This window comes from Triturus cristatus, chromosome 9, assembly GCF_964204655.1.
Source record: "Triturus cristatus chromosome 9, aTriCri1.1, whole genome shotgun sequence".
Lineage (NCBI taxonomy): Eukaryota > Metazoa > Chordata > Amphibia > Caudata > Salamandridae > Triturus > Triturus cristatus.
The window spans coordinates 1,258,771,052-1,258,795,819 of record NC_140592.1 but is presented as its reverse complement, the minus strand read 5'-3'; the positions used below and the strand labels follow the sequence as shown (position 1 = coordinate 1,258,795,819).

Genomic DNA, 24,768 nt, shown 5'->3' with positions numbered 1-24,768 from the left:
CACCCCAAACAAAAATCAGTACCAGGGATCCAGATATCCATGCAAAAGGGGCACTCAGAATAGGGGTGAACGACTGTCCCATGCAGGGGACTATTCTTCCCCAACACTAGTTCACTTAAAACTTTGCAAAAATACTGCACGAGGACTGAAAGCAGAGCAAGAATTAATGGATATTAAAAATAAGAAATTTCTATCTTTCCTAAATTATGGAAATGATTGTTAAAACCACAGGGTATGCTGACTCGGTTATAAACTATCCTAATGTGAAGAGGTCAGAAAAGTTAACTTCATAGAAAGACCCGACCAATTATCCTATTTTTTTCAGTCAAGTTACACCATATTGAAACACAACAGGGGATAGGAAGCCAAAAGGTATTTATTTTATTTCAACCCTCACCCTAAAAAAGAAATCAAAACAACTGATAAACTGTATCAAATATGACAAAAATAGAATATATACAACTCAAAAGCTCCACCATCTTTTAATAAAGCATAATCTGCCAAAAAATCTAGTTTGATAGGAATGAATATTCTGCTAAATTCTGTGAAGGTTGCAGAGTTAAATTCTATTAGGTCAGTTTGCACAAGTACTGATAAAGTTTCTCTGAAAAGGTTTCAGGGGAAAATAGGTCTTTGACTCTAGCTTTTCCTGCAGCTCCCATTGACTTCCTCAAAGAAGGGTCTTCCACAAATTTTTCCATTGCTTCACAGAATTCTGTTGGACTAGGAGTACATAAAAATCCCGTAATATTATTACCAACAGATTCCAGAGGCCCTCCAGAATTGACTGCAATCACTGGACATCCCATATACATTGCCTCTACAGGAACTATGCCAAAGTGCTCATTGCTAGGGGTGTAAAGGACACATGTACTTTTTGTTATAAGAGCCACTTTTTGTTCATCTGAAAAAGATCTAAGGAAAGTAACATTATTTTCCATTTTCCATCGAGTAGCAGCATTTTTCAATTCTTTATAGTATTCCACATTCTCCAAAACGCGTTCGTCATATCCGCCAGCTACAACCAGGTGACATTGTTCCACCTTATCAGCATTGAGTTGTGATAGAAGATTGTGGAATGCTTCTAATGCAAGAAGTATATTTTTTTTCCTTTCGTATCGGTTGATTGAGAGAAACAAAAACTGTACTTTCTTGGGAACCATACCTTCAAGGTCTGCAGAAACTATGGAATCAAAATTGCTGGAATTCAAAGAGGGATAAAGTACATCTGGATTTATGTTAGATAAGGACTTAAATGTGTTCTTGAAAACATCTGCAGTGAATTTGCTGTTGACAAGTATACAATCTGCCATGCCCGTAGTTTTCTCCTCTAGCCAATCAATTGGAGCTCGGTATAACTTTTTGAGCAAGGACTGCCTTTGGGTGAGCAGTTGGTCCGGAAAGTGACAGTAAAATAGCACCTTCTTTGGCCTTCTGGAAAGTTTAAGGAATGGAATACATGCAGACACCTACAGGAGATAAAATAAAATATTAATGATGGCAATAGTATGCTCTTTAAACATGACTTAAGAAAAAATAATTCATTTAAATTCTACAGGAAAATTGTGAAAGGCGGTTTCTAACTGTTCTGTTTAGTATGCCTCCTTCGCAACGCTGTCTTTACCATGTGTGACCATTACTACGCAGGTAAGAGAAAAATATAGTATAGGTTTTTACTCCTACCACACAGCCTTTACAATGCAGTACCTTACCACGCAGGAAAAAGTGTTTTTTTTTTTTTAAATACCATAGTTTGCTTTTTTTTTTTAATTAAAAAAAGGTTAAGGGGTCAGGGAGGTAAGGGTGAATTTGGGGTTCAGTGTAGCATAGATATAAAGGGAGATAAGGATTTCTAGAGTTGTGGGAGGGTAAAAATATATACACACACACAATAAAAAGGTGTTCCCCTTCACCCCCCAAGACAATATATATATATATAACAAACACAAATGTGTGATAAAGACGGGCAATGTAATGCAATGCATTGCAAAAATCAACACATATTACATGTGTGGTAAAGGCATGCGGTGTAATGTTGTACAGTTAGCATGTGTCACAAACTACTTTTTTCATTTGTATACCCAAATGTTGCTGATCCCAAGTAGGGTGCCACTTTTCTTGAAGAAAATAGGTTTAAAATATTTGTATACCTCCTTCTTTGCACTTTAGGGTCACATAGGTATTGAAGTGGCAACATAGATGAATCTTTCAGTCCTCAGTATGTATAGGTCGGGGTTCGTATAGCTACTTTAAAAACCTATGGGTCTATAGCTTTGCTATAGGCATTAAAAAGCAAATAAATGAAATATTTCCTAGCTAGCGCTATGGAAAGCTTCCATTGTATGAAGGCCATGGAAGAGAGGATTATGCCATCTTCTTTCTCTCCGAAAGCCACATAAAGTATCACACAAACTAACTTTCCCTTAAGAACTTGAGAAAATAAACATGCCATAAAATCTAATCACAACTTGCATCGAACACCATTGGAGCTGCCCTTACCTCTGTTTTTAATAACATATTTAAGCACGCACTGTTCCCTAAAATCTGGAAAAAAGCCTCCATCCTTCCTCTTCTCAAAAAGGCAAATTTGGATCCCAAAGTACCAAATAATTATAGGCCCATCTCTCGACTCCCACTACCAGCCAAGCTAATCGAAAGAGAGATGAACAGCCAGCTGAGCGAGTTCATTAAAAATAATGAACTTCTTGACTCTATTCAGTTTGGTTTCCGCACCGCACATAGTACGGAGCTCGCGCTAATTAAGTCCACGGAAGAAATCAGAGAAACACTAGACCAAGGTGGTTCGGCTATCTTGATTATGTTGGATCTGTCGGCGGCCTTCGACACGGTACACCATGAGGTGTTGATTGACCGATTAAACAGGAAAGGGGTCACTGGCAAGGCACTTGCTCTTCTAAAATCCTTTCTTTCTGACAGACATCAAACTGTAGACATTGGGACAGATTGCTCTAAACCTTTTTCCTTGCCCTGTGGGGTTCCCCAGGGCTCGGCGCTTAGTCCCACACTTTTTAATGTATACGTCTCTCCTTTGGCAGCTATCATCCGTTCTTGTGGCTTCCTACCTACCTCTTATGCCGACGACACCCAAATGGTGATGTCCATTCAAAAAGGCAAAGAGGATGAAGCCGGCCAGGACTGTTACAATTGTATGCAATCCATTGCCGGTTGGATGACAGCTAACTGTCTGTAGCTTAATGCTGGAAAAACTGAGGTGGTCATCCTTGGTAAATCCTCAAATCTTTGGTCACCTAGCTGGTGGCCTCAATCCCTGAGTTTACTTCCAACTCCCACGGAAAAAGCTAAAAATCTGGGAGTTATGATAGACTCCAGTCTGTCCTTTGCTGATCAAATAAGTAAGGTGGTTTAATCCTGCTTTTTGATACTCAGGATTATGAGGAAAATCAAATATTTTCTTCCCGACGACTGCCTCAGAACAGTAGTCACAGCACTGGTTATGTCCTGCTTAGACTACTGTAATGCTCTGTACATCAATATCCATAAAAGGCAGCTTAGTCGATTACAGACCGTACAGAATGCTGCTGCCAGACTCCTTCTGGGTATCCCTAAGTTTGTATCAGTAAGAAAGGGACTCAGGGACCTTCATTGGTTACCTATGAGACAGCGGATTGAATTCAAGGCCCTTTGCATGGTCTTCAAAACCCTGGAGGGATGCGGACCAGAGTTTATGAGGAAACATCTACTCTGGTATACCCCTTCCAGGGCACTCCGTTCAACCTCAGCAAGGCAGGTACAAGTTCAATGTGTTAAAACAGCCAGTTGGGGAGGCAAAAGTTTCTTCTATTGTGCCGCTAAACTTTGGAACAACCTCCCCTTGCAGCTGAGAAAGGCTTCTGACCTCCTGGAGTTTAGGAAGGGTCTTAAAACCTGGCTTTTCTGCTAACAGCTCCCTTCTCTCACCATTTCAACCTCTCAACCAGTAGGCAATGCATTTCAGCGCCAGGACACCTAACGGTAACAGTGCGCTTTACAAGTCTCATTAACATAACATAACAATGCGGGACTGTCCATAATGATCCTTTGTTGCTTTCCATTACCCTCCAAAAAGACAGTTTCACCATCTATCAATACGTTGTCTGTTGCCACCTCCATTATTAGCAATGTAAATGAACAAAACATAGCAGACGTTATGCAAACCGGCTTCATTGTAACCTTGTTCATGTGTTTATTAGACACAATCTTATACATGTATCGTCTATTAGCGAGAAAGCAATTTACTTACTGTCCACGTTTCCATTTTACCTCCATCCATTATCCATCTCCAAGTGGGGTGAATGAGCCTTCTTCGGGATAATCCTGGCCTCCACGTCCTTAATAAAACTGAAACTTTCTTTTACGCTAGCTAGGGAGTTTTTCATTCGAAATCCGGAGAGGTGAGGATTATGCTAATTTAACGTTTATTGACTACCAGATTAGCTACATCTGTGACTATTTTAAAGTAAAACCTCTTGAAGGTCGAATCCGAGCACCAGTATGCCGCATTCAAAAAGTCCTCCTATCTAGCTCCAAGTGAGAAAGCTTTTAAAGTCACAGTGCCTCTAATAAAATGCTCCCCAAACCTGTTGGCATTTATCCCAGCTTCCAGCATGACCCATCTAGCTATGATCAGGGAAGAAACTGCTTTAAAAGGTTTTCTTTTAGCTATGAGCAATTGCCTCTTGTTAGACCTGCCTGTTTTAGGGTTGTCTTCCACAAATCTTTATGTTTTGCCTCCACGTTTTGCTAAGTCTTTTTGTTGGCCTTAGGGATTCGGAGCACTTTACCACTACTAATCAGTGCTTAAGTGCATGTGCTTCTTCCCTAAACATGTGTGTAATTGGTGTATACCCGATTGACCTATTTAATTTACTTGTAAGTGCCTTGTACGGTGGTAAACCATATACCCGGGGCAGGTAAGTTAAATGCTACTTGTGGGCTGCAGCACCGATAGTGCCACCCACAGAGGCAGTCTTTCAAAAATGTCTCAGGCCTGCCACTGCAGTGACTGTGTGTGCAGTTAACTGCCACTTTGACTTGGCATTTAAAACTGCTTCCCAAGCCGTAAATTATCTTCTATTACAAATATGTCACCTCTAATTTAGGCCCTGGGTAGCCCCAAGTGCAGGGTGCTATGTAAGTCGAAGGTAGAACATGTACTTTTATGTTTTACATGTCCTGGTAGCGACAAACAGCTTATTTTGTTGTTCACTACTTCGAGGCCTACTCCTCTCACAGGTTAGAGTTGGGAATTCCTCAATACACTTCTAAGCTGTAATTCCTGATTAGAGAGGTGTAGCTTTTTCATGCGTCATATGGAATTGTATTGATAAATCCTACTTAATAGTGAAGTTGGATTTAACATTAGTATCTTAGAAATGCCACTTTTAGAAAGTGATAACACTTACAATCACAAGAGCACAACCCATGTCCATGTGAACATGGGTATAAAATGTATAGCTTACGACAGGTTTTCACATGGTGCTCATTTTCTGAAGGTCAATATGGTACTACAGGAAATCCTGGTTAGACTTAATCTCACCAAAGAGCATTACTCTTTTTTTTTAAATCGATTTTATTGAGCAGTTAATCAAAACTTCTTACAGTTGGTAATACCAGTACACTATTTTCATACATAGCATTGTGGTGTGCTCGTACCTTCAGATCTTTCCCCTGCAATGTTAATTGTCAGGTAACCTCAAGCAAGTTGAGTGTTCGTCTTTTCTATCATTAACTTCCTTTAATTAACCTGTCCATCATATGTGATATTCTAAGGGCACCAAACAAAGGGCTATAGCGCGTTCTAGTCTGCTTCTTGCAGGAAGCCATTAACTCCCCGCCACCCTCCTCACCCGCCAGCAGTGCCATGGTGTATAATGGTCCCTGCTTATATCTTATATGTCATTGGATAGACGATGTCTCGAGTGGACCTATTTCGCGTCTCCGCTCCTAACGTATGTTGTCTGGATACTCTTTGTTGATCAAACTACGCTAGCTCACTTTACATGGTGGGCTGTAGGCGGTAACATCTGGGCATAACTCTTTTTACATTAAAAAAAAAAAATGTTTTCTTTTCTATTCAATCTTAAAAGAGAAGGAAAAACCAACCAGTATTTGGAATACATTTGATTCTGCCAAATAGGATTTTGTTATTTAGATCAATATCAAAGTTAAATCATGTAAAGTAGAAGATATAACAGTTAAGTGAAGAAATGTTCTGTAAGAACCCCGAGTGACCAGAACCAAAACCATAAAAGAAGTGACAGTATAATTGAGCATAAATGGTATGTTGGTTACGTTGATATAAGACAGCCAAATACATTCGTTTTTACAAACTTCTTAAAACACAAGTAAATCCTGGTGTTAATCTGTACAAAACTCAGGTCTGTGTTTAACAACAAACTAAGACAGACCTGAGTTTTGTAGAAATAAACACCGGGATTTACCTGTTGTGTTTCAAGAAGTTTGTAAAAACTGTAATGTATTTGGTGGTCTTGTATGAAAGCAACCAATTTACCATTTATGCTCACTTTTACTGTCACTTCTTCTTTTATGGATCCAAAGGGCTCCAAAAGAAATGTCCTGTGGAGACGACTGCTGCTCCCAGGAGAACTCAGATTGTGGTGTTAGTGTGCCCTCTAGCAGTCAGAAGACTGGTCTGTGCCTGCAGAGTTTGCTACCATGTATGAAGTGTGCAAGGCATTTCTGCAGTCCACTCAATCAATCAATCATGTGTTTGTTAAGCGCGACTACTCACCCGTAAGGGTCTCAGGGCACTGGGGAGGTGGGAAGGTGCAGGTTCCAGTCCATCAAGGAGGCGGTCTGTTGAAGAGCCAAGTTTTGAGGTTTCTCGTGAAGATGGGGAGTAATGTTTTCTGTCTGAGGTGGAGCGGTAGGGCATTCCAGGCTCTGGCCGTGAGGAAGGAGAAGGAGCGGCCTCCCGATCTGGTATTTCTGGCACGGGGGACCATGGCGTAGGAGAGCTGGGCTGATCGTAAGGTTCTTTGGGGTGCGTGGAATTTGAGTCGGCCGGTGTTGTGGGGGGCTTTGTGTGCGTGTGTGAGAATCTTGGAGGTGATTCTAGCCTCGATGGGGAGCCTGGGGAGTGTGCGCAGGTGCTGGGAGATATGACAGTGTCTTGGCAGGTTGAGGACCAATCTTGCGGCGGTGTTCTGGATGTTTTGTAGTTTGCGGGTGAGATTTTTGTTTATTTTGGCGTAGAGTGTGTTGCCATAGTCCAGTCTGCTGGTGACGAGGGCGTGAGTGATGGTTTTTCTGTGCTTGAGGGGGATCCATTTGAAGGCCTTACGTAGGAGGCGGAGGGTGTGAAAGCAGGAGGATGCGACGGAGTTGATCTGGCGCACCATTTTGAGCTTAGAGTCCAGGATGATTCCAAGGTTGCGTGTGTGGCCCGTGGGGGTGGGTGGGCTCCTGAGGGCAGGGGTGGGGCAAGCAGGTGTCGTTCCAGGTGTCAGGGTGGTGGTCCATGAGGAGTACTTCTGTTTTGTCAGTGTTGAGTTGTAGGCAGCTGCTTTTCATCCATTTGGTGACAGCTTCCATGCCTTCTTGAAAGTTGTGTTTGGCTGCGTTGGGTTCGTTGGATAGGTGGAGGATGAGTTGGGTGTCGTCTGCGTATGAAACAATGTTGAGTCCGTGGGTTCTGACGTTGGGGGCGAGCGGAGCCATGTGGACGTTGAAGAGCGTGGGGCTGAGGGAGGACATCTGGGGACCCCGCAGGTGGTTGGTGTAGGGTCCGAGAGGAAAGGAGTGAGTCTGACCTGCTGAGTTCTGCTGGAGAGGAAAGAGTGGATCCAGTTGAGGGCCTTGTCCCAGATCCCTGCATCGTGGAGTCTGCGTGTTAGGGTGCGGTGGGAGACTGTGTCGAAGGCCGCGGAGAGGTCGAGAAGGATGAGGGCTACAGTTTCTCCTCTGTCCAGGAGGGAGCGGATGTTGTCTGTTGCAGCCAGGAGAGCGGTTTCTGTGCTGTGGTTTTTCCCGAAGCTGGATTGGGAGGAGTCGAGAATGTTGTGCTCTTTGATGAAGGTGGCGAGTTGGCTGTGGATGGCTTTCTCGATTACTTTCGCTGGGAACGGGAGCAGGGAGATGGGTCTGTAGTTTTTTTAGGTCAGTGGGGCCTACCGAGGGCTCTTTCAGGAGGGGGGTTGATCTTGGCGTGTTTCCGATCATTGGGGAAGGAGGCGTTTGCCAGGGAGCGGCTGATGGTGTGGCGAAGTATGGGTGCGATGGTGTCAGCGGCTCTGTTGAAGATGTGGTGGGAGCAGGGGTCTGTGGGGGCCCCGGAGTGGATTGTCTTCAGTGTCTCTTCGGTTGTGAGGGCTGTCCAGCTGCCAATCGTTGGCTTCAGGGTGTTGGGGTGGCTGGTGAGGGTTCAATGTGTTGGTTGTCTTCGTCGAAGTTGTCGTAAATGTTATCGATTTTGTGGTAGAAGAAGGTGCCGAGTTTGTTGCAGAGGTCTTGTGAGGGAGGAATGTCAGTAGCCTTGCTGGTGGGTTGGGCGAACTCCTTGATGATGCTGAAGAGTTCTTTGCTGCTGTGCGCGTGTGGAGATTCTGTCTTCGATCGCTGTTTTTCTCGTATTTCTGATGAGTTGGTGGTGGGCGTTGGTGGCGGCTCTGAAGTTGTTTTGGGATTCTGTGGATTTGGAGTTCCTCCACGCCTCTTCGAGGCAGCAGCATGCACATCTAGACTCTAGAAGTTCGGTGGTAAACCATCTGGCTTTCTCGGCGTGTGTGTTGCTGTTCTTCTTGAGGGGGGCTATGGTGTTGGCACTTTCGGAGATCAGTGATGGAGTTGGTGAAAGGTCCACTGGGTCCGAGGGATCGGTAAGACGAGAGTTCCTCGGAGGGTGGTGGTATGGCTGTCCTGTATCTTGAAGTGTAGGTGTTCCATCAGGTCTGTGGGCTCGTCGGGGAGTGTGCTCAGGCGGAGGGTGGATTTGTGGACGATGGCGATTCCTCCTCCTGGGCGGGGCGGTCCTTTCGGCAGATCTTGTATCCTTGGGGGAATGGTGATGTCGAGTCCCGAGGTGGTGGTCCAGGTTTCGGTGAAGAATGCTACGTCCGGGGTGGTGCTGTCGAGGAGGTCCCAGATTTCTGTGGCGTGTTTGTGGAATGATCGGACATTGAGGAGGATGCATTGCAGGGTCTTCAGTTCGGTTGTGTTCTTGCGAGCGGGTAGTGCTGGGTCTGTGTTTCTGGCGGTGCTGCAGGTATGCCGGTAGCGGTGACAGCTGAAGGGTGAGTGGGTGTCGGCTGGTGATGCTAGCCTGCAGTTGTTGTTGCAGCCTGGGTTGAGTGCATGGAGTGGCGCTGGTTTGTAGTGTTGGCGGTGCGGAGGTCCACGGTTCCAGGCGCTGGTCGCATTCAGGCACAGACGGGCTTGCCTTTGGCACGCATCGGTGCGCCAGCGGCACAGCCACGCAGCGACCACCATTAAGTAGGGATCGGGGAGGGCTGGACAGCTGGGATGCGGGGAGGGGAAACTGGTTAGGGATGGTCGCACGGGCGGGGGGGGAAGGGCTGTGGGGGCAGCAGTGGCGGAAAGAAAAACGGGCGCAAAAGTGGAAAGAAGGAAAAGTGAAGGAAAGTGGAAGAAAGTGAAAGGAAGAAAATAAAATGAAGAGTGAAATACGAGGAAAAACAGAGCAGAAAGGAGAGGATAGATCGGAGCGAGAGAAGGAGGGCCTCAAACACCAACACAGAGTGCAGGGGCTCAGGAGGGCCTCACTTAATGGTGGAGCTGCGAGGGAGGGAGAGCAATTTCACTGACGAGTCAGTGGTCTTGCTCCACTGTGAGGAAAAACTGCATTAGAGAAAGAAATAAAGAACGCAAAAGCCAAACTATCAGCTTATCACCCACAACATGCTTAGGAGACATTGGAAGCACTTTTGGTTGCTGGAGCAGCAAAGGAAGAGGGTCATGGAAAGCGTTGAAGGACCATTATGACAGTCCGATGCTTGACATGTTTATTTTCCCAAGTTCTTAGGGGACAGTTAGTTTAATTTTAGATATTTCATATGGCTGCTGGAGAGGATTAAAGAAGAAAGGAAAAGCACACTCCTCGCCGCCGGCCCGGATATGCAATTACCCACAGAGCCCAAAGACAATCACTAACAGCTGCCATTTACCATGAAGTGCAGATATTTGTATTTAAATTCTAAAGTTAAAAAACATGAAATGTTCATAGAAATGTGCTACAGCTTGACTATACCTCGGTGAGTGTGAATGACAGCCTTACAAGAGCTCTTGCCTTAAGTCTGTACACCCACCGCAGTTGTATGGATCCGTCGTTTTAGCAATGGAGATCAATAGTGGTCAGAACAACACATATTCAAGATCCCCTGGTTAAGACACATCTCATCAGGTGTCTTTCACGAAGGTCCATGCAACACATACTATTCAACAGTAAATATAGAGAGGGCTATTTTAATATGGAGACTAAAATCCTAGGAATTAATTCCAACGGCTGCTAAGATATTTGAAAAAGAAATCAGAAGACCTTGAAAACAAATACGTTTCCCCCCCCCACTTACCCAGTGCTTAATTTGAGCCGATGCGGTCCACCGGCACTTATTTTTGGGCACCACACTTAATTTTTCTTATCAGACCCAGAATAAGAGACAGAAAAACACAAAAAGGAGGGGTGAGGGGGGAGAAATGTGCAAGACAGAAAAAAGTGACAAAGGGAGAAAGCAGGGACGGAAAAGGACGTTCAGGAGTGAGTTTGAGAGGCACAGTGTCTGGTGATGGATTAAAGATTCATGAGGGAGAATTCGGACTACACAGCCCTGGTGTTCTGCACTGGTGGTAGCAGAGTAAAAACATGGGCCTCCGCAGTGACTGTTTTACAAATTAAGCATAGCACTTATCCTAAACTTCACAGACCTTCACATAAACTGTGCAGTCCGGAGTGCTTTTATCAAGTTCCCAGATACTTCACTTAACCTGGTCTTTTGCCACCTGTGGTAAAGTAGCTGAATAAAAAACTCTTCCCATCTTTTAGCAAAAGGGCATTCTTGCCTCAAAAATAACCTAGAATCATTGGTAGGTTTCCGGGGGCTGTCATGTCATGGAATCAATGTCTTCGAATTTGCAGTTGTTACAAATCCTCAGCATCACTTGTGGTAGCAGGAGGTTATTGGTTGAGGGGGTGGAGGGCACTTGTTTGTGTATCACAGGGATATTCTGTGAGAGGTGGCGGGTGTCCACGTGGGACATCATGTGCATGACTGTACAAGAGGGTGAATTTTCCTGGAGGGAATCCTTTAAACTGTGGATTTAGAAATCAGACTGTCCTCTTATTCAGGAACCCCTCATCGAAACAGGAGTTACCTATTTGGTGGTGGTGGTGATGGGGTGGGGGTGTGGGGGGGTAAGGAAACATTCCTTCCAGTGTGTATGTCTGTTTCCCCCTAGATTAGTAAAACTCTCCCAACCCCACATTCATATTTGGATGGCTGTCACCTGGTGGTAACTGCTCTCTAACTGCAGCAGTCTAGTTTGCTTACCTTCAACCTGTCCAGTTATGAATGGTGACTGACAAAAGATTTTACAGATTTTAAGAACCCTTAGGAAGTTTGAACAGTTTTGGGACTACATTACAGTACCATTGGACAGGAAGTTGTACTTTCAGTTTAAAGTAGGCACACTGTCACTTAAAGCCTTTGCCTATAAATGGTCACCTTTTCATTCCCCAGCTTGCGTTGTGTGTAATAATTGGAGGGAAACTGTAGCCCACGTTTTATTTGCCTGTCCCGCCTATGCCGGGGGCTGTTCTTATTGGATATCTTCCTTATGCAAAGATCTAGGTACCAGCAGTCACAGTATTGCCCTTCGTATACTAAGATCAGACTGTCGACCTGTTTACACATGTACTGTAGCTAGGTTTTTGGGGGCAATGTGGCTGACCCGTAGGCGGGCCCTCTCTTTACGTATGTGATCAATTGTTTTTATCTATTTTTTATCTGAATGTAATATATTCTTAATTCTTGATGATTTTATACGTTTGAACAGCAATTTTATGAATTGTTAAATCTGACGCGTTTGCAAAAGCTCATCCTTGCATGTGCCTCAATGACTTTAATAGACTAAATAAAGTTTTACTGAATTGAATGGGGACTTGCATATTGTGCTGCAGAAACCCTGCCAAGAAACAGGTGGAGTGAAGATACCTGCCTCAGGATTGGAGGAAGTTTTCAAACTTTTGAATTAATCTACGCTTACCGGCCCAGGGTGCCCACCAGGCCGCCCACCAGGCCTTTAAAGTAGGTTAAATACTAACCTCCTTTAACCAATAACCCATTCTCCTGACATAGACGAGACCCTTCGCACGGTTGTTCGCAGAGACATTTGCCAAGGTCAGAACCTTTCCTGGTGACTGCTTTCTTTAACCAGGGGGAATCATTTTTGGATCCAAGCGAAATCTTGCTCCGTTGACAGAACAGAAGGTAGGGAGCTGAACCGTCCAGCATGGAGAAGAGACAACTGATCGCTAATAAGATGTGCACAAGCCTCATTTGTCTGGAGATCTGCACAGGCATAACCTCAACAGACTAAACCATCCACATCCCATGACACTCTTGCAACCCAGGTGACCTCCATAAAGTAAACTCAAGATCATACTCCAGTTCTTCCCATCAAGGGTCATGGAGCAGCAGATAACGTTTCTGCTGAATCTGTGGACAGCCCGCACCGTTAATGTCCCTTTGAGCTGCCAATGTGTGAACCCCTCCAGCCCACAAAAACATATGGAGGGTATGCCACTCCACCCTTGATAATGGGACTGTGGGTCATATTGGCAGTGGGCATTCGTTTGGAATCCAGAATCATTTGAGAATGCTATTTTCAGCTATTAGAGCTCTAGATATTAGATATCCCAGCCTTAAGTCAGACGGACCCCAAAGTCTGGTTTCAGGTTTGGCCAGTTTCAAACCCCAAGCCCAACTGCGTGCTCTCAGTCCTGTGGGAACCCCTGAAAACAATAAATCTTACGGCGATTGGCCATTTGAGATAGTGGCACCTAAAATTCAGTATTTCACACTCAAAAAACGCCCAGGTCTAAGCAAAACAGGAAATATTGAAAAACCTAGCTGAACAAAACTACTACGTTTTTAGGACAAATTCCCTCACCCACCAGAGATGGCATGCTTCATCATTGGGATTCTCCTACTACCGTGTCAGATCATGGTGCGGGCTACATCTCCCTCTCTAAGAAGGTGAAGTTATTCGGATGTTCAGACTCCTTGGTGAACTCACCCAATATCTATACTGATCACTACCCGGGCGTGGTGGACTTCAATTACTGAGAAGTGATGAAGCACATCTCACTGGCCATACTCTGTGATGACTCCACACAGGCACATGCTCGTCAGCTTTTATTTTTGGCAGCAGTGGCCAATAATTTGCAACCTAAAACCCCTGGGCAGACAAGGGGGCCCACTATTGACTTACCAGAATAAGTTTCAATTATGGTAGTGACCTCAACAGTGGCCACAACTGCGGAAGTAGATTACTACAATATCTGGGGACCCCTAGGCGTCTGCCAAGCCTGCTCAAGGGTCTGCAACTGCTTGGAAAATTAAATATAATTAACAGATTGATAAAGTGTATATAAATGAAAAGGCAAAATTGTAGGTTGAAAAACGTAAAACGTTCTGTAAAAATTAGGTTTGTATCCTCAGATTAATTTGTGGGAGTAGTGCAAGTGCATCAAACGGAATATACTATGGACGATTAATGGCCTAAATTGAATTTAGACAAGCTCTAAACATCCCGTTAAAATTTAAAAACAGATTTTTTTAATCTATGTTTTTTTTTACATTGGCTTGTGAATTAAAATGAAACATTTGTTTGAGGAGGTCTTATTTCTGTATTATTCTTTTTATTGTTTGAGTTTCAAATAATTGATTTTGCTAAGGATCCTGGCTTTTAGTACGGATTCAGTGGGGGGCCCCGGATTCCAATAATGATTAAGTGGGGCTCCACAGACGTCAAAAGGCTAAGAACCACTGTTCTAGTGAGATAATTGTGTCTGTGGAAGGTGAAAAAAAACATTAAATTACATTATTTACTTTTGATGAATTGGTGCATTTAATTTGGAAGCAGAGAAAAATGCTTCAGATTCATTGAAAGGCTTTATGAAAATAGCAGAAGAAATGGGTGTCGGTCAAACTAAAAAGAAAATTAGTGAATCCTATAAAAGTGATGATGACAGAAACTGCATTTGAGAAAATAAAACATTGTGCAATTAAAAGCAAATTTCAGAGAAATTATGGATTTAATCAGAGACTATGAGAATGTGGAAAGAGAATTCCCACTGAGGGGCGTGCCTGGAGGGCTTATCTGCAGACATGACCATTGTACTTTTACAAAGGGTTTTCAGAAGGAGCCGGAGAAATGGTACACAGAGGCAGATAGGATTGTGAAAATGTCAAAGGTCCTTTGGGATAATTTTGATGCGTTCATTTAAATTATTTTGCTTGAGGATTTTTGGAAAGGGTGTACAAACGTAGTGAACTGGCCAGAGGAAAACTCATGTAGAGATGCTCCTAATTACAAGCCTTCACCAATTGTCATGCAAAAATATGCACACTGAGTTGAGCAATTAACAGGAAAGGCTCCATCAAAACAGGTGTTATGTGGTCACATTAGGCCTGGGCAAACACACCACCATTTTACATGCTCATGTTTAAAGTTGACATCTTTTTTTGAACATTAACACTTGACCAATTTGCTTGAGTGCCTGTATTGGATAATATTCTCTGAAATGACGTTGCTTACATTTACATTTCTTCGTAGGCCTATTATCAGATAGAAGTTCACTGCACAAAATGTTGTAGTTTGTTATTGTCTGCTTTGCGACATCTATGTATAGATAGAATCAATAATGGCGCCCTCACTGAAGCTTCGGCACGGCAAGATAGGTGAAGTTTACTACATACATAACATCACTCCTTTGTCTAGCGAGGAGCATTTCGCTGACACTGTAGAGGTCGCCCCATGGTGGAATTCCAGCACAGCTGATTCCTGTTTACCTCCTGAGAGGGATGGTGCCCAGCTCTACACCATGACAGGCTCCCAGATGAAACATACCCATCGGTAACTGGGGGGTTAGATCACCCTTGGGGATTCTGGCAGATTCACCCACCCTAGACACACTAGGATAGGGAGTGCTAGGTAGGGGCACAACTATAACTACACTTCTATGCGAGAATATAATTCCTGTAACAGCACGATGGTTGAACTGTTCATTTTCTTTACCATGCTTGTGATGCCGATTACTCTGTTTTGTTTCCTTCTATTGATAATTGCGTCACACTTATTTTACACAAGAATCTTATTGCTTCAATGAATGTTTGAAATGCCAATGCGAATATTTCACGTGTTTCCATTTGGGCATGCATGAGTTAGCAAATGAAAGGGCTTTAGATCTATTTCCATGATTTCCTTGGGGAGTCATGGCTGTAATGTCCTGAGGTTGCACATACCACCCGTTACCTTGCTAGGATAGGGACACAGATGGTGCACTGTGAGATAGCTAGGACTACAGTTAAGAAAGTCTGATGATGTGCGTGGACTTAGTCTCGCACAGTTTTGACATTTATGTTGTCCAAAAACTCAAATTTTTACTGAGAAAGTATGAACACAGGATTATTGGTCAAAAATTATGAGAGCGACACAAAATACAGATTAGGCAGATTTTGCATTTTATTCGAGATTAATGCAGATTTACAGGCAATCAAGTGGAAAGAATGACTCAACAATGAAGAGCGCGCCAGGATTTATTTCAGCTTTTGTGTTGGATTTGCATCCGGAGGATATTTCACAGGTTCAGCAGAATGTGAAGTGTTGGCAAGCAAAATCGCTGGATAAAATACTTGTCTAAGCGAAATATGGTAGTAAGTGAGAATTGAAAAAGACATCTACTAAGAGAAGTTGATGCTGGCACAGACTCAATATTTACAGTAAGGTGGTCAGCTTGTTTTTCAAGTTCCTTGTGTGCAATCTGAGGGTCTTCCAGGGGGGTGGGGGAAATGGTTGCCCATGGTAGACAAAGATTTTAATAATGATGCTAATAATGTGGAAATGAAATCTGGAGCAGGTCACATTTGTGCCAAAGAAGGCCACTGGAAAAGAACTTGTAGATTTTAAAGTGTTGATCAGTTTGGAAATGGAACACAAATGATGCTTCAAATTAATCCTATGCAGCAAATGAGGATTATCATGGCACAAAATGGGATGACACAGTCAATGGAGCCTGCCCTACTGGCACCTGTACAGAACATGTGACATACAAAGTAGTCCAATAGAATTATGCCTCTAGCTCCGGTTTTACAACCTCAAACTTAGATAAAGGTAATAGGATTTGCAATGAATTTTAAATGTCATCAAACTTTAGCTCAACCTCAAATTAATCAGTAATTAATGACAATTTTCTACAACTGCAGCTACACTCGAGTCACATGTTGACTGACTCAGGCACAATGATTGAGCCTGAGAGAGGAGGAGGAGGATTGCATGCTTGGTGCAGTCCTAGAGGTAGATCAGAATGGCCTGTATGCAGAATGAGACCGTAATGGCCATCCAGTATCACTTTTGATTGAGAACAGTGCTACCCGTTCCACAGTTAGACCAGATAGGGGAAGTTCCAAACCTCCTCCACTTCGGAAAAGAAGTCCAAGTAGTAGACATTTTAAATAAATAGGTGACTAGTAAGCTGTCAGCATATGTGCCTGTTAAAATAGGCTCAGCTCTAAACAGACTTGAATTTATAATTAGTGGAACAAGTCTAATAAATCTGTTGGGTTATGAACTGTTATGCAAGCTAAATTGTGTTATTTATTGCACACCGGTTGGGGTTTACATTCAAACAAAGGATGATGTTGCTGTTAAAATGAAATCTTAAGAAACAAAAAAAAATTCCAGTTCTCAGATATGAGGACTTGCCTTGACATTTAAGATACACCGTGAAAAAGAGAGGTTTTAGTTTGGACAGGAAAACAAATTGGGATGAAAAAAACCAGTGTAAATTACAAAGAAACCAGAAAGTCTATCCGTACATTCCATACAAATTTTCTTGTGAGACTAAAGAGGAGATTGCATCTGTGGTGGAAAAGATGGAACAGCAAAGCACATTAAAAGATGTTTTCGGGAGTCCATGTAAGTCGCCTATAATGGATTTGTGCAAACCAAATAGGAAATGAAGAATAGTTCAAGATCTTCTCTAAATAATTAAGATAGTAGTCCCATGTTGTTCCGTGGTACCAAATTCAGCAGTAATTGTGTTTGAAATGCCAGTAGATGAGGAATGGTTTACATGGATTCATTTGTGCTCCTCATTGTATTCCATTCCTCCTAAATTACAATTTCTCCTCATGAAGATAGTGATTATCCGTTTGCATTTAAATTTCAAAACAGAATTCTGGTTTGGGCTAGAAATTGTCATGGGTATACAGACACTCACTCAATTTTCTCTCAAATGCTGAAATAAAATGTTGAATCTTTAAACATGCCTTTTGATTTGGTGCTTGCGCAATACATTGATGATTTGATGGCTGCAGCGAGAAACTAAAGAGCAATACGTTGGACACTATGCACTGTTGAGTCATATGGCTAAAAACGGGCACAAAGTTTCCTCTACAAAGATGTAATATTGTCATTAAAAAGTTATGTACTTGGGACATCAAATTCAGAAAGGAATAAGAAAGGAGACTAAATGAAGCATGTCTGAAATTCTGAGAATTAACCCACCAACAACACAGAAAGAAGTCAAGAGGTTTCTGGGAATGATTGGTTATTGTTGCCAGCAAATTCCAAACTTGTGCTTGAGTTCAAAGCCTCTATAGAGACTGACAGAATGTATGCACCCCCCTCTGAGACCGCCAAAGTCGACCTCTGCCCTCCCACCAGATTACGAGTTTCCTCGTTGTCTGGCGGGCGGTGTCCCATTGCGGTACCTATTGAAAAGGCACCGCAATGGGAGCGCCTAAGGCCGTCCCTCCCCTCTGTTGCAGGAGGTAAAAAGTCTGGCAAGCAGCACTGCATTTTGACACGAGAGACATATGAGTGCAAGCGTATGAGGGCTGTGAAAGGCACGCAGGCAGCAGTGCTGCGCTCACTTAAGAGCCACAGGTACACTCCAACTTAGGGTGAGGGGTGGAGCAGAAAGGCATGCATAGATACACTGGGAGCTATACACATGGACACACAGGTACAGTAAAAAGCATGGACAGAGTGACACTGGGACTTAGACACCCAGGTACAGTAACAGGCACAAATGCAGGGATACTGGGACTTAGACACACAGGTACTGTAACAGAGACGGTTAGACCATTGGACTTAGACACACAAGTACAGTAACAGGCACGGATAGATTGCCACAGGGACTGAATACACACAGGTACAATAACAGGCACGGATAGACTGACTCTTGGACTTATACACACACACACAGGCACAGTAACAAGCAAGGAAAGATTGCCACTGAGAATTAGACACACAGGTACAGTAACAGGCATGGATGCATGGACACTGGGACTTAAAACACAGGTACAGTAACATGAACTGATAGAAAAACACTGAGACAGTTACAGATACAAAAACAGGCACATATAGACTGACTCTTGGACTTAGACGTAGGTAAAGTAACAGGCGTGGATGCACAGACACTGGGACTTACACACACAGGTAAAGTAACAGGCAGGGATAGACTAACACTGGCATTTAGACACAGTTACAGGAACGAATGTTTGGCCATAGAAATTTAGAGACAGACATGGGCAAAAAGACTTCACCGACTGCCACTAGAACTTAAAGCAGACACGGAACACTGTCGCAAAATTGTAGGGCACGAAGATGGGGCACAAAGACATGGGCAGATTGGCACTGAAAATTACAAATACGGGGGCTGAAAAGTATAAGGACCCTAAAACTCAGAGAGTCAGACAATGGGGAGAAAGTCATTTAGCCACTGACGCCGGTATGTAGAACAAAACAATGTGTCATAAAGACATAGATAGAAGGATTTAGAAACACACATAGCACAACATCAAGACGCGGATGCACAGAAAGTAGAATTTAGAGAATTAGACACAAGCAGGCAGAGACTAGACACAAACTTAGAGAGGCAGGTTCTGGGAAGAAAGACGTGTAGACACAGACACCAGAAGGTAGAAACATAGAAATAGGGCACAAAGATGTGAATAGGCTCGAACTAAAATTAAAAGACAATGTACGGTGGCAGAAAAAATGGATAGACTGCCACTGAATTTAAAGACACTTACACGAGGACAGCAAGACTCGGATGCCCCAACTCTGGAAGTTAGAGACACTGGCATGTGACACCGAGGAAGAAAGAGATGAGGACACAGGCCGAAGGACAAGTACACTGAGACGGGAACCTTAATCCTTCTAAGCAGAGTCCGCTCTTCGGAAAACGCCACAATACGGTGGAAGCGCACACTCCATATAGCCAGAGCACTTCAAGGGTGAACGACTGAAGGAGTTGATTGATATATCAATTTCCAATAATTAACCTGTGGCTTGCAACATGAGGAAGAAGTACCTAGTATTACCTTGTTCAGTGAAAGAGTTGACGAGCACCATCTGTAGTTTATAACGTATACTCTGGTAGATTTAGAAAGAGAAGAAGCTGAAGACTTAGGGAGAGGGAGTGCCACCTTGGAACTGGGGAACTAGGTTAGAGTCTCGGGTCAACATCCTGTGATACGTTTGCACGTGTAAAGTGTTCTGCGGAATGATACTGGACAATTTTCCAGTCCCATTGTCATTCATTTTGAGTTCCTGTGATACCATTTATTACAATAGTTCAATAACGGAAAGATCTACGCTTAAATGTCTAGAGTGAATACGTTATGCATGGTGCACAGACACGGTGTTGTTATCATATAAACTTCCCCGTCGCCAAAATGTTGTAATCATGAAAAGCGAGAACTTCAGAAGATGAGGTTTCAGTATAGGTTTAATTGAGCACTCGCGCCACAAACTCCAAGTCTAGAACAGTTATCGAATCCTCTACAGATCCGAACAGTAACCAATGAGGCAACATAGACTACTGGGATGCAGAAATCCACGACATCCCAGTGAATTCTATCAATATTAATGAAGCGAATATTTACACTATTGCACACTAGCAGGTTATTGAGGGGAAACGTGTTAAGGTTCATGCAAACTTTATTTTTGAGAGATCAAAAGATACCACTCAATGCATTTCCTTCCAAATATTTACGTTCCCGCTCTTGGGAGCGGCAACTAAGACTCTCATTTTTAAGCAGACAGACAGCTACAGTAAAACCTGTAAAGACGCATGCAGCCCTGCACATAAGGCACTTTCAATCAATCAATCAAGAATAGTAGTGTCCGGGTCGGAGACCCGCCCCTTGCACACCTGGTCACAGAAGAACACGTCACTTTCGGCTCCACTAAGGAACACGACGTAGAGCGCCAGGTAGACCATGCGCAGGTAGGCGCAGAGCGCGGCGCAGTAGCCCCAGACACTGCGCGGCAGCCAGTCTCCGACGCAGGAGACGCGCAGGCGAAGGGAGTCCGGGAAGCAGTGCTGGGGGTCATAGTGCGAGGTCCAGAACTCCACCGAGCAGCCCCGGGCCTGCAGGGCCAGCGCAGCGTCCAGCACGAATCTCTCGGCCCCGCCGATGCCCAGGTCCGGGTGCAGGAAAAGCACCTTCATGCCCATGGCGCTACCACCTGCAGGCTGGCAGCCGACTTCCGGGTGGACAGGCCACGTGACCGTGAGGTCACTTTACACGTCTCTTTACTAAGCGGAAGCATCTGCACAGTACTGTAAACAGATCGGCCATCTTGAAAGAGGTTTTTCCGTTTAAAAGCAAGCGACCAACATACACCGCCAAATTGTCCAGTACTTTGTCCAGCAACTTATCGTATTTTCAATAACATTGCCATGCGGGCAGAGCACTGGTCGTGTATAAACACTGACAGCTGACACCAGAGGGAGGTTTATGAGATGACACGTTATGTGGTTTTAAGCTTCCCACAGTGCACTGCGGGGGAGGGGGCGTGCAAGTCCAAGTGAGCCGTACACCAAACATTCCATCTCTTGGTCGCCATCTTAGAGAGTGGCAATTTTTGTTATTTTGGAAGGGCACGTCTCCCAGACCAGGTTTTATAAAACTGGCCACATTATTTACTATTCCCTATATATTGTAATTAATATTTTTAGTACATCTTGCCATTTAATTCTAACTAAAACTATAAACATTGATAGACCGTGCACGGCTGCGTTATAGCTAAAAACATCCATAGAAGCACTAGCTGTTGCAATCCCTGTTGTTTCTCATCCCTGCGGAGGTTTGCGGAGTCCACACGCCTGGTTTAGCGTGGCACGGCGCTGAGAGGCGGGCGTGGGCGGGGCTCCGCGGTGCCTGGACGGCTCGTCATCACCGCGGTCGGTTCCTCTTCTTTTCGGTGACGCGGAGGAGTGAGGAGCAGCTGACCGTGCACCCGTCCCCTCATTGAGAGGAACCCCGACATCCCCGCAGCCATGGTGAGTAGCACCGCTCCCTGGGCACGGCGCTCAGGGGAGCGGCAGTTATACAAGGGGCTTCCCCACATAATTCGGTCCCTAGTTCTGAATGCCAGGTGCAGATTGTTGCGATCAGGCTTGAGTGCTCTCATTTCAGATCATTGTTTCCTGCCCTATGGCCAGCTTTGCCTTTCCTTTCATTGCTAGATCACTTCTAAGTCCTGCTGTAGTCAGGAGCAGGGCAGACTCCTGAGCTGGCAGTGTGGACCCTTCATCCCAGCAGTGACACGTCAGCCTAACCCAGCCCTCCGAGGTGGAGGGGTTTGATTTTATTTAACTTGTATGTTTAAGTCCGGGCGGTTAAAATAATTGGATGAGAGGTTAATATTGTGTTTTCCTTTTTCTTAAACTCCAAACACCAGGAAAAATAAAGAAAAAACTTAAAAAGTATTTGAGAGCAGGGTGATCGACCGTTATTTGGGTCTCGCGTCCGATGTCTGTGATGCTCCTTTTATCCGTATTTTGGGGGTGTCCAGCGAGCACCCCCTGCGAGAAGCAAACCGCACAGAGAGGATGACAGTGGTGGTCATATTGCTAGCACATACAAGAATTCAGGGCATTTTTAACATTCATACGTTGAGTTGGCGTGCTCCATGAAAAGGACACTATGTCATCCAAGTAGTGTCATATGTAGGGTGAAAACCAAACGCACACATTTTTAAATAGTGTTCAGAGCACCACCAGAAAGAGGTATCCAGGTCCGTGGGGCCTTTCAGTTGTGTTCAGCAGCATATCGCAATGAGTACACAAAGACCAAAGGATAAATCCATATTCTTTATTCCAAATGTCAAACTTGGGCAACAGCCGACACGTGTTTCGTCGTAAGACCACTTTTTCAAGACTTTTGAAAACCGTTATTAAGAATTGTCACAGTGTAGTACACGCTGTGTTTTCTTCAGTGGATAAAAATCAGTCCAATGTGCTGTAGGTGCGCACAAATCTTAGTGCAAGAATTAGTATCTTAAATCCATGGAAGAGTATGAGATGTGAAACCAGGACCTTGATAAGTCACTAGCTCTCTTGAAGTGCGCAAGCAAAAAACCTCCGTCCCGAATGGGTTGGGATGGACTATGGCTACCTACAGCAGTCAAGGCACAGTTAATTTTACGCAGTTAATTCTGCCTTTCCACAAAATTTCTAGTTTTCCCCATCTATATAGGTCACGTACATCCAGCAGTGCTGGAATGTTGCTTTGTTAAGTCTCAAAAACATTAAGGGTAAAGGCCTTTCTTAAGTGTTCATTGCCTGTTGGTGCCCTAAAGACACCATGTTTACTAACAATCTCTTTGCTGTTAACTTGATTTGTTTCTGTACCTATGTCCCTTGATGTTTGACAGTGAAGCTTGAGACTTCCTAAAACACTTGTATTTCTGTTAACAATAAGAGGCAGAACGTATCAGGCTTGCAAAAGAAATATTGGATATTGTTGATGAACATACCATGTGTATTTAGTGAGAAGCTCCATTGAAATAGCTAAAACGAGCGCAGACAATAGACTGCCAAGTCTCATCCAGATCTTTAATTTGCTGGAAGGACGATGTTAGTCAGCTTTTGAAGAATGAGTATTCTAGACCTCATCCTTGATTTATCAAGCTCCAGGCCACTCTATGGAGTGCAGTCTCTGTACTGAGTAAGAGGAGTAACTATTCTGCCTACTTTTGATAACCTTTTTTTGAATGATGTATCAAAAAATATAATTAAATGTATCTGTAAGCCCAGTTCTGCTACTTGCTTAAAATGTAATTTTATCGTTGGAGTGCCACTGCTAGCAATTTCCTTGTTAATTAATTTTTTTACATTACTTCTTTTGTCAATATTTTCGTCAGTTTGCTGAAGTTATGGCATCTCATGAGCACTACTAATCCTTTATTTAATTTTTTGTAGCCTGGTCCTGCTGCAAGCGCTACTAATGTTGGTGCATCCAGCCGATCTCCCAGTAAAGCTGTTGCGCCCAGAGCGGCTGGTTCGACTGTCCGACAAAGGTACGGTTTTGAAACTTAATTCATCTCAATCTATCTGAAGTCCACTTTTTTTAACCCTATGCATTATACACACTGTGGTAAATAAAATTCCTTTACCGGGACTTAATTTGATACGGAACCATAATAAAATAGCTCAGTAAAATGAGAGGCAGAATCCGTGGTATCAGAGGTTCGGAATGGGCTTTATTCCAATGAACGATTATAATCGGTTGCTCCAAGTTCCATCACCACGGAGGTTCAGGAAGTGAAGTACATACATTATTGACAAGAAATGACTTTTATAGTACATACATTACAATGAAGCGAATGCAGTAGGCGTAACAATTGATAAGGAAAATGACGATTCATATGCGTAACCGAAAATGGGTGTAATAAGGAGTAAAAAGGAACATAATTGGTTATGATGTCATATATAGGTGGATCTATAAGATAATACTTGGCATAGATGCGCGCGCAGCAGCATGACGTGTGATTGACGTGCAACTAGGGGGTGAAGGGGACTTGACATTTAGCTCTACATGTGGAGACGAAAAGTCTGGGGGGTCAAGTCAACCTAATCCCAAATCATATCTAACATCCTATGTTTAAAGAACTATGTTATCCACAAAAGAAGGACTCTCGGACAGAATCTATTCTATACTGACCGTGCGTGCGTGTACAAGCGTCTAAGTGTCTACACTAAATGCGAGGGGGTAAGAATATTCCATGGTAACAGGACTATGAATTACTTGCATAAAGACAGAGAAGCCGAGCCCTTTGCTCGGTAGCTGGAAGAATGTTTACTTAAACTACTAGGCAGGAATGCATTGGCTGAGGGGGAAGCAGATAACTCGAAGGTGAAATACAGTTCTTGGCAGAGAATAGGCTGATGTCAGGCTTCGTGAGCCGCGCAGAGAATGAGACAAAGTTCATGGTCACAGATGCAGGCTCAGACTGGAGTTTTCAGAGGCAGAAAGCAAGAAGAGTTCGATGACAGAATCAGGGCCTACTTGCCTGGACTGTAAAATGGCATAAGTGAACCATATAAAGGCGGTGGCCTTTCATACTTAGGAATGGAATATCCGGCCTATTCATGGCGGATCTGGCAGAGGACATGTTGACGGTGGACGCACATGTGTTTGCGTCTTCATAACTGGAACTGGAGGGAACATACATGTACTTGTGATTCATACA

At 43.7% G+C, this 24,768-nt stretch overlaps 2 protein-coding genes across 2 annotated transcripts in view; one reads left to right on the top strand and one right to left on the bottom strand.

The window, feature by feature from the left end:
- Positions 1 to 358: 358 nt before the first annotated feature.
- ALG2 (ALG2 alpha-1,3/1,6-mannosyltransferase) lies at positions 359 to 20,746 on the bottom strand. Its single transcript, XM_085627363.1, has 2 exons — positions 20,441 to 20,746; positions 359 to 1,469 (listed from the first exon to the last, which is right to left on the bottom strand). The coding sequence occupies exons 1-2, from the start codon at positions 20,744 to 20,746 to the stop codon at positions 570 to 572; spliced, it is 1,206 nt and encodes a 401-aa protein (XP_085483489.1). The 3' UTR covers positions 359 to 569.
- A 146-nt stretch (positions 20,747 to 20,892) lies between these two features.
- Positions 20,893 to 24,768, top strand: part of SEC61B (SEC61 translocon subunit beta) — a 43,158-nt gene continuing 39,282 nt past the window's right edge. Inside the window, exons 1-2 of the mRNA XM_085627366.1 lie at positions 20,893 to 21,574; positions 23,498 to 23,595. Of these exons, the coding sequence (XP_085483492.1) occupies positions 21,572 to 21,574; positions 23,498 to 23,595 (101 nt within the window). The 5' untranslated portion in view covers positions 20,893 to 21,571. The remainder of the gene's footprint in view (positions 21,575 to 23,497; positions 23,596 to 24,768) is intronic.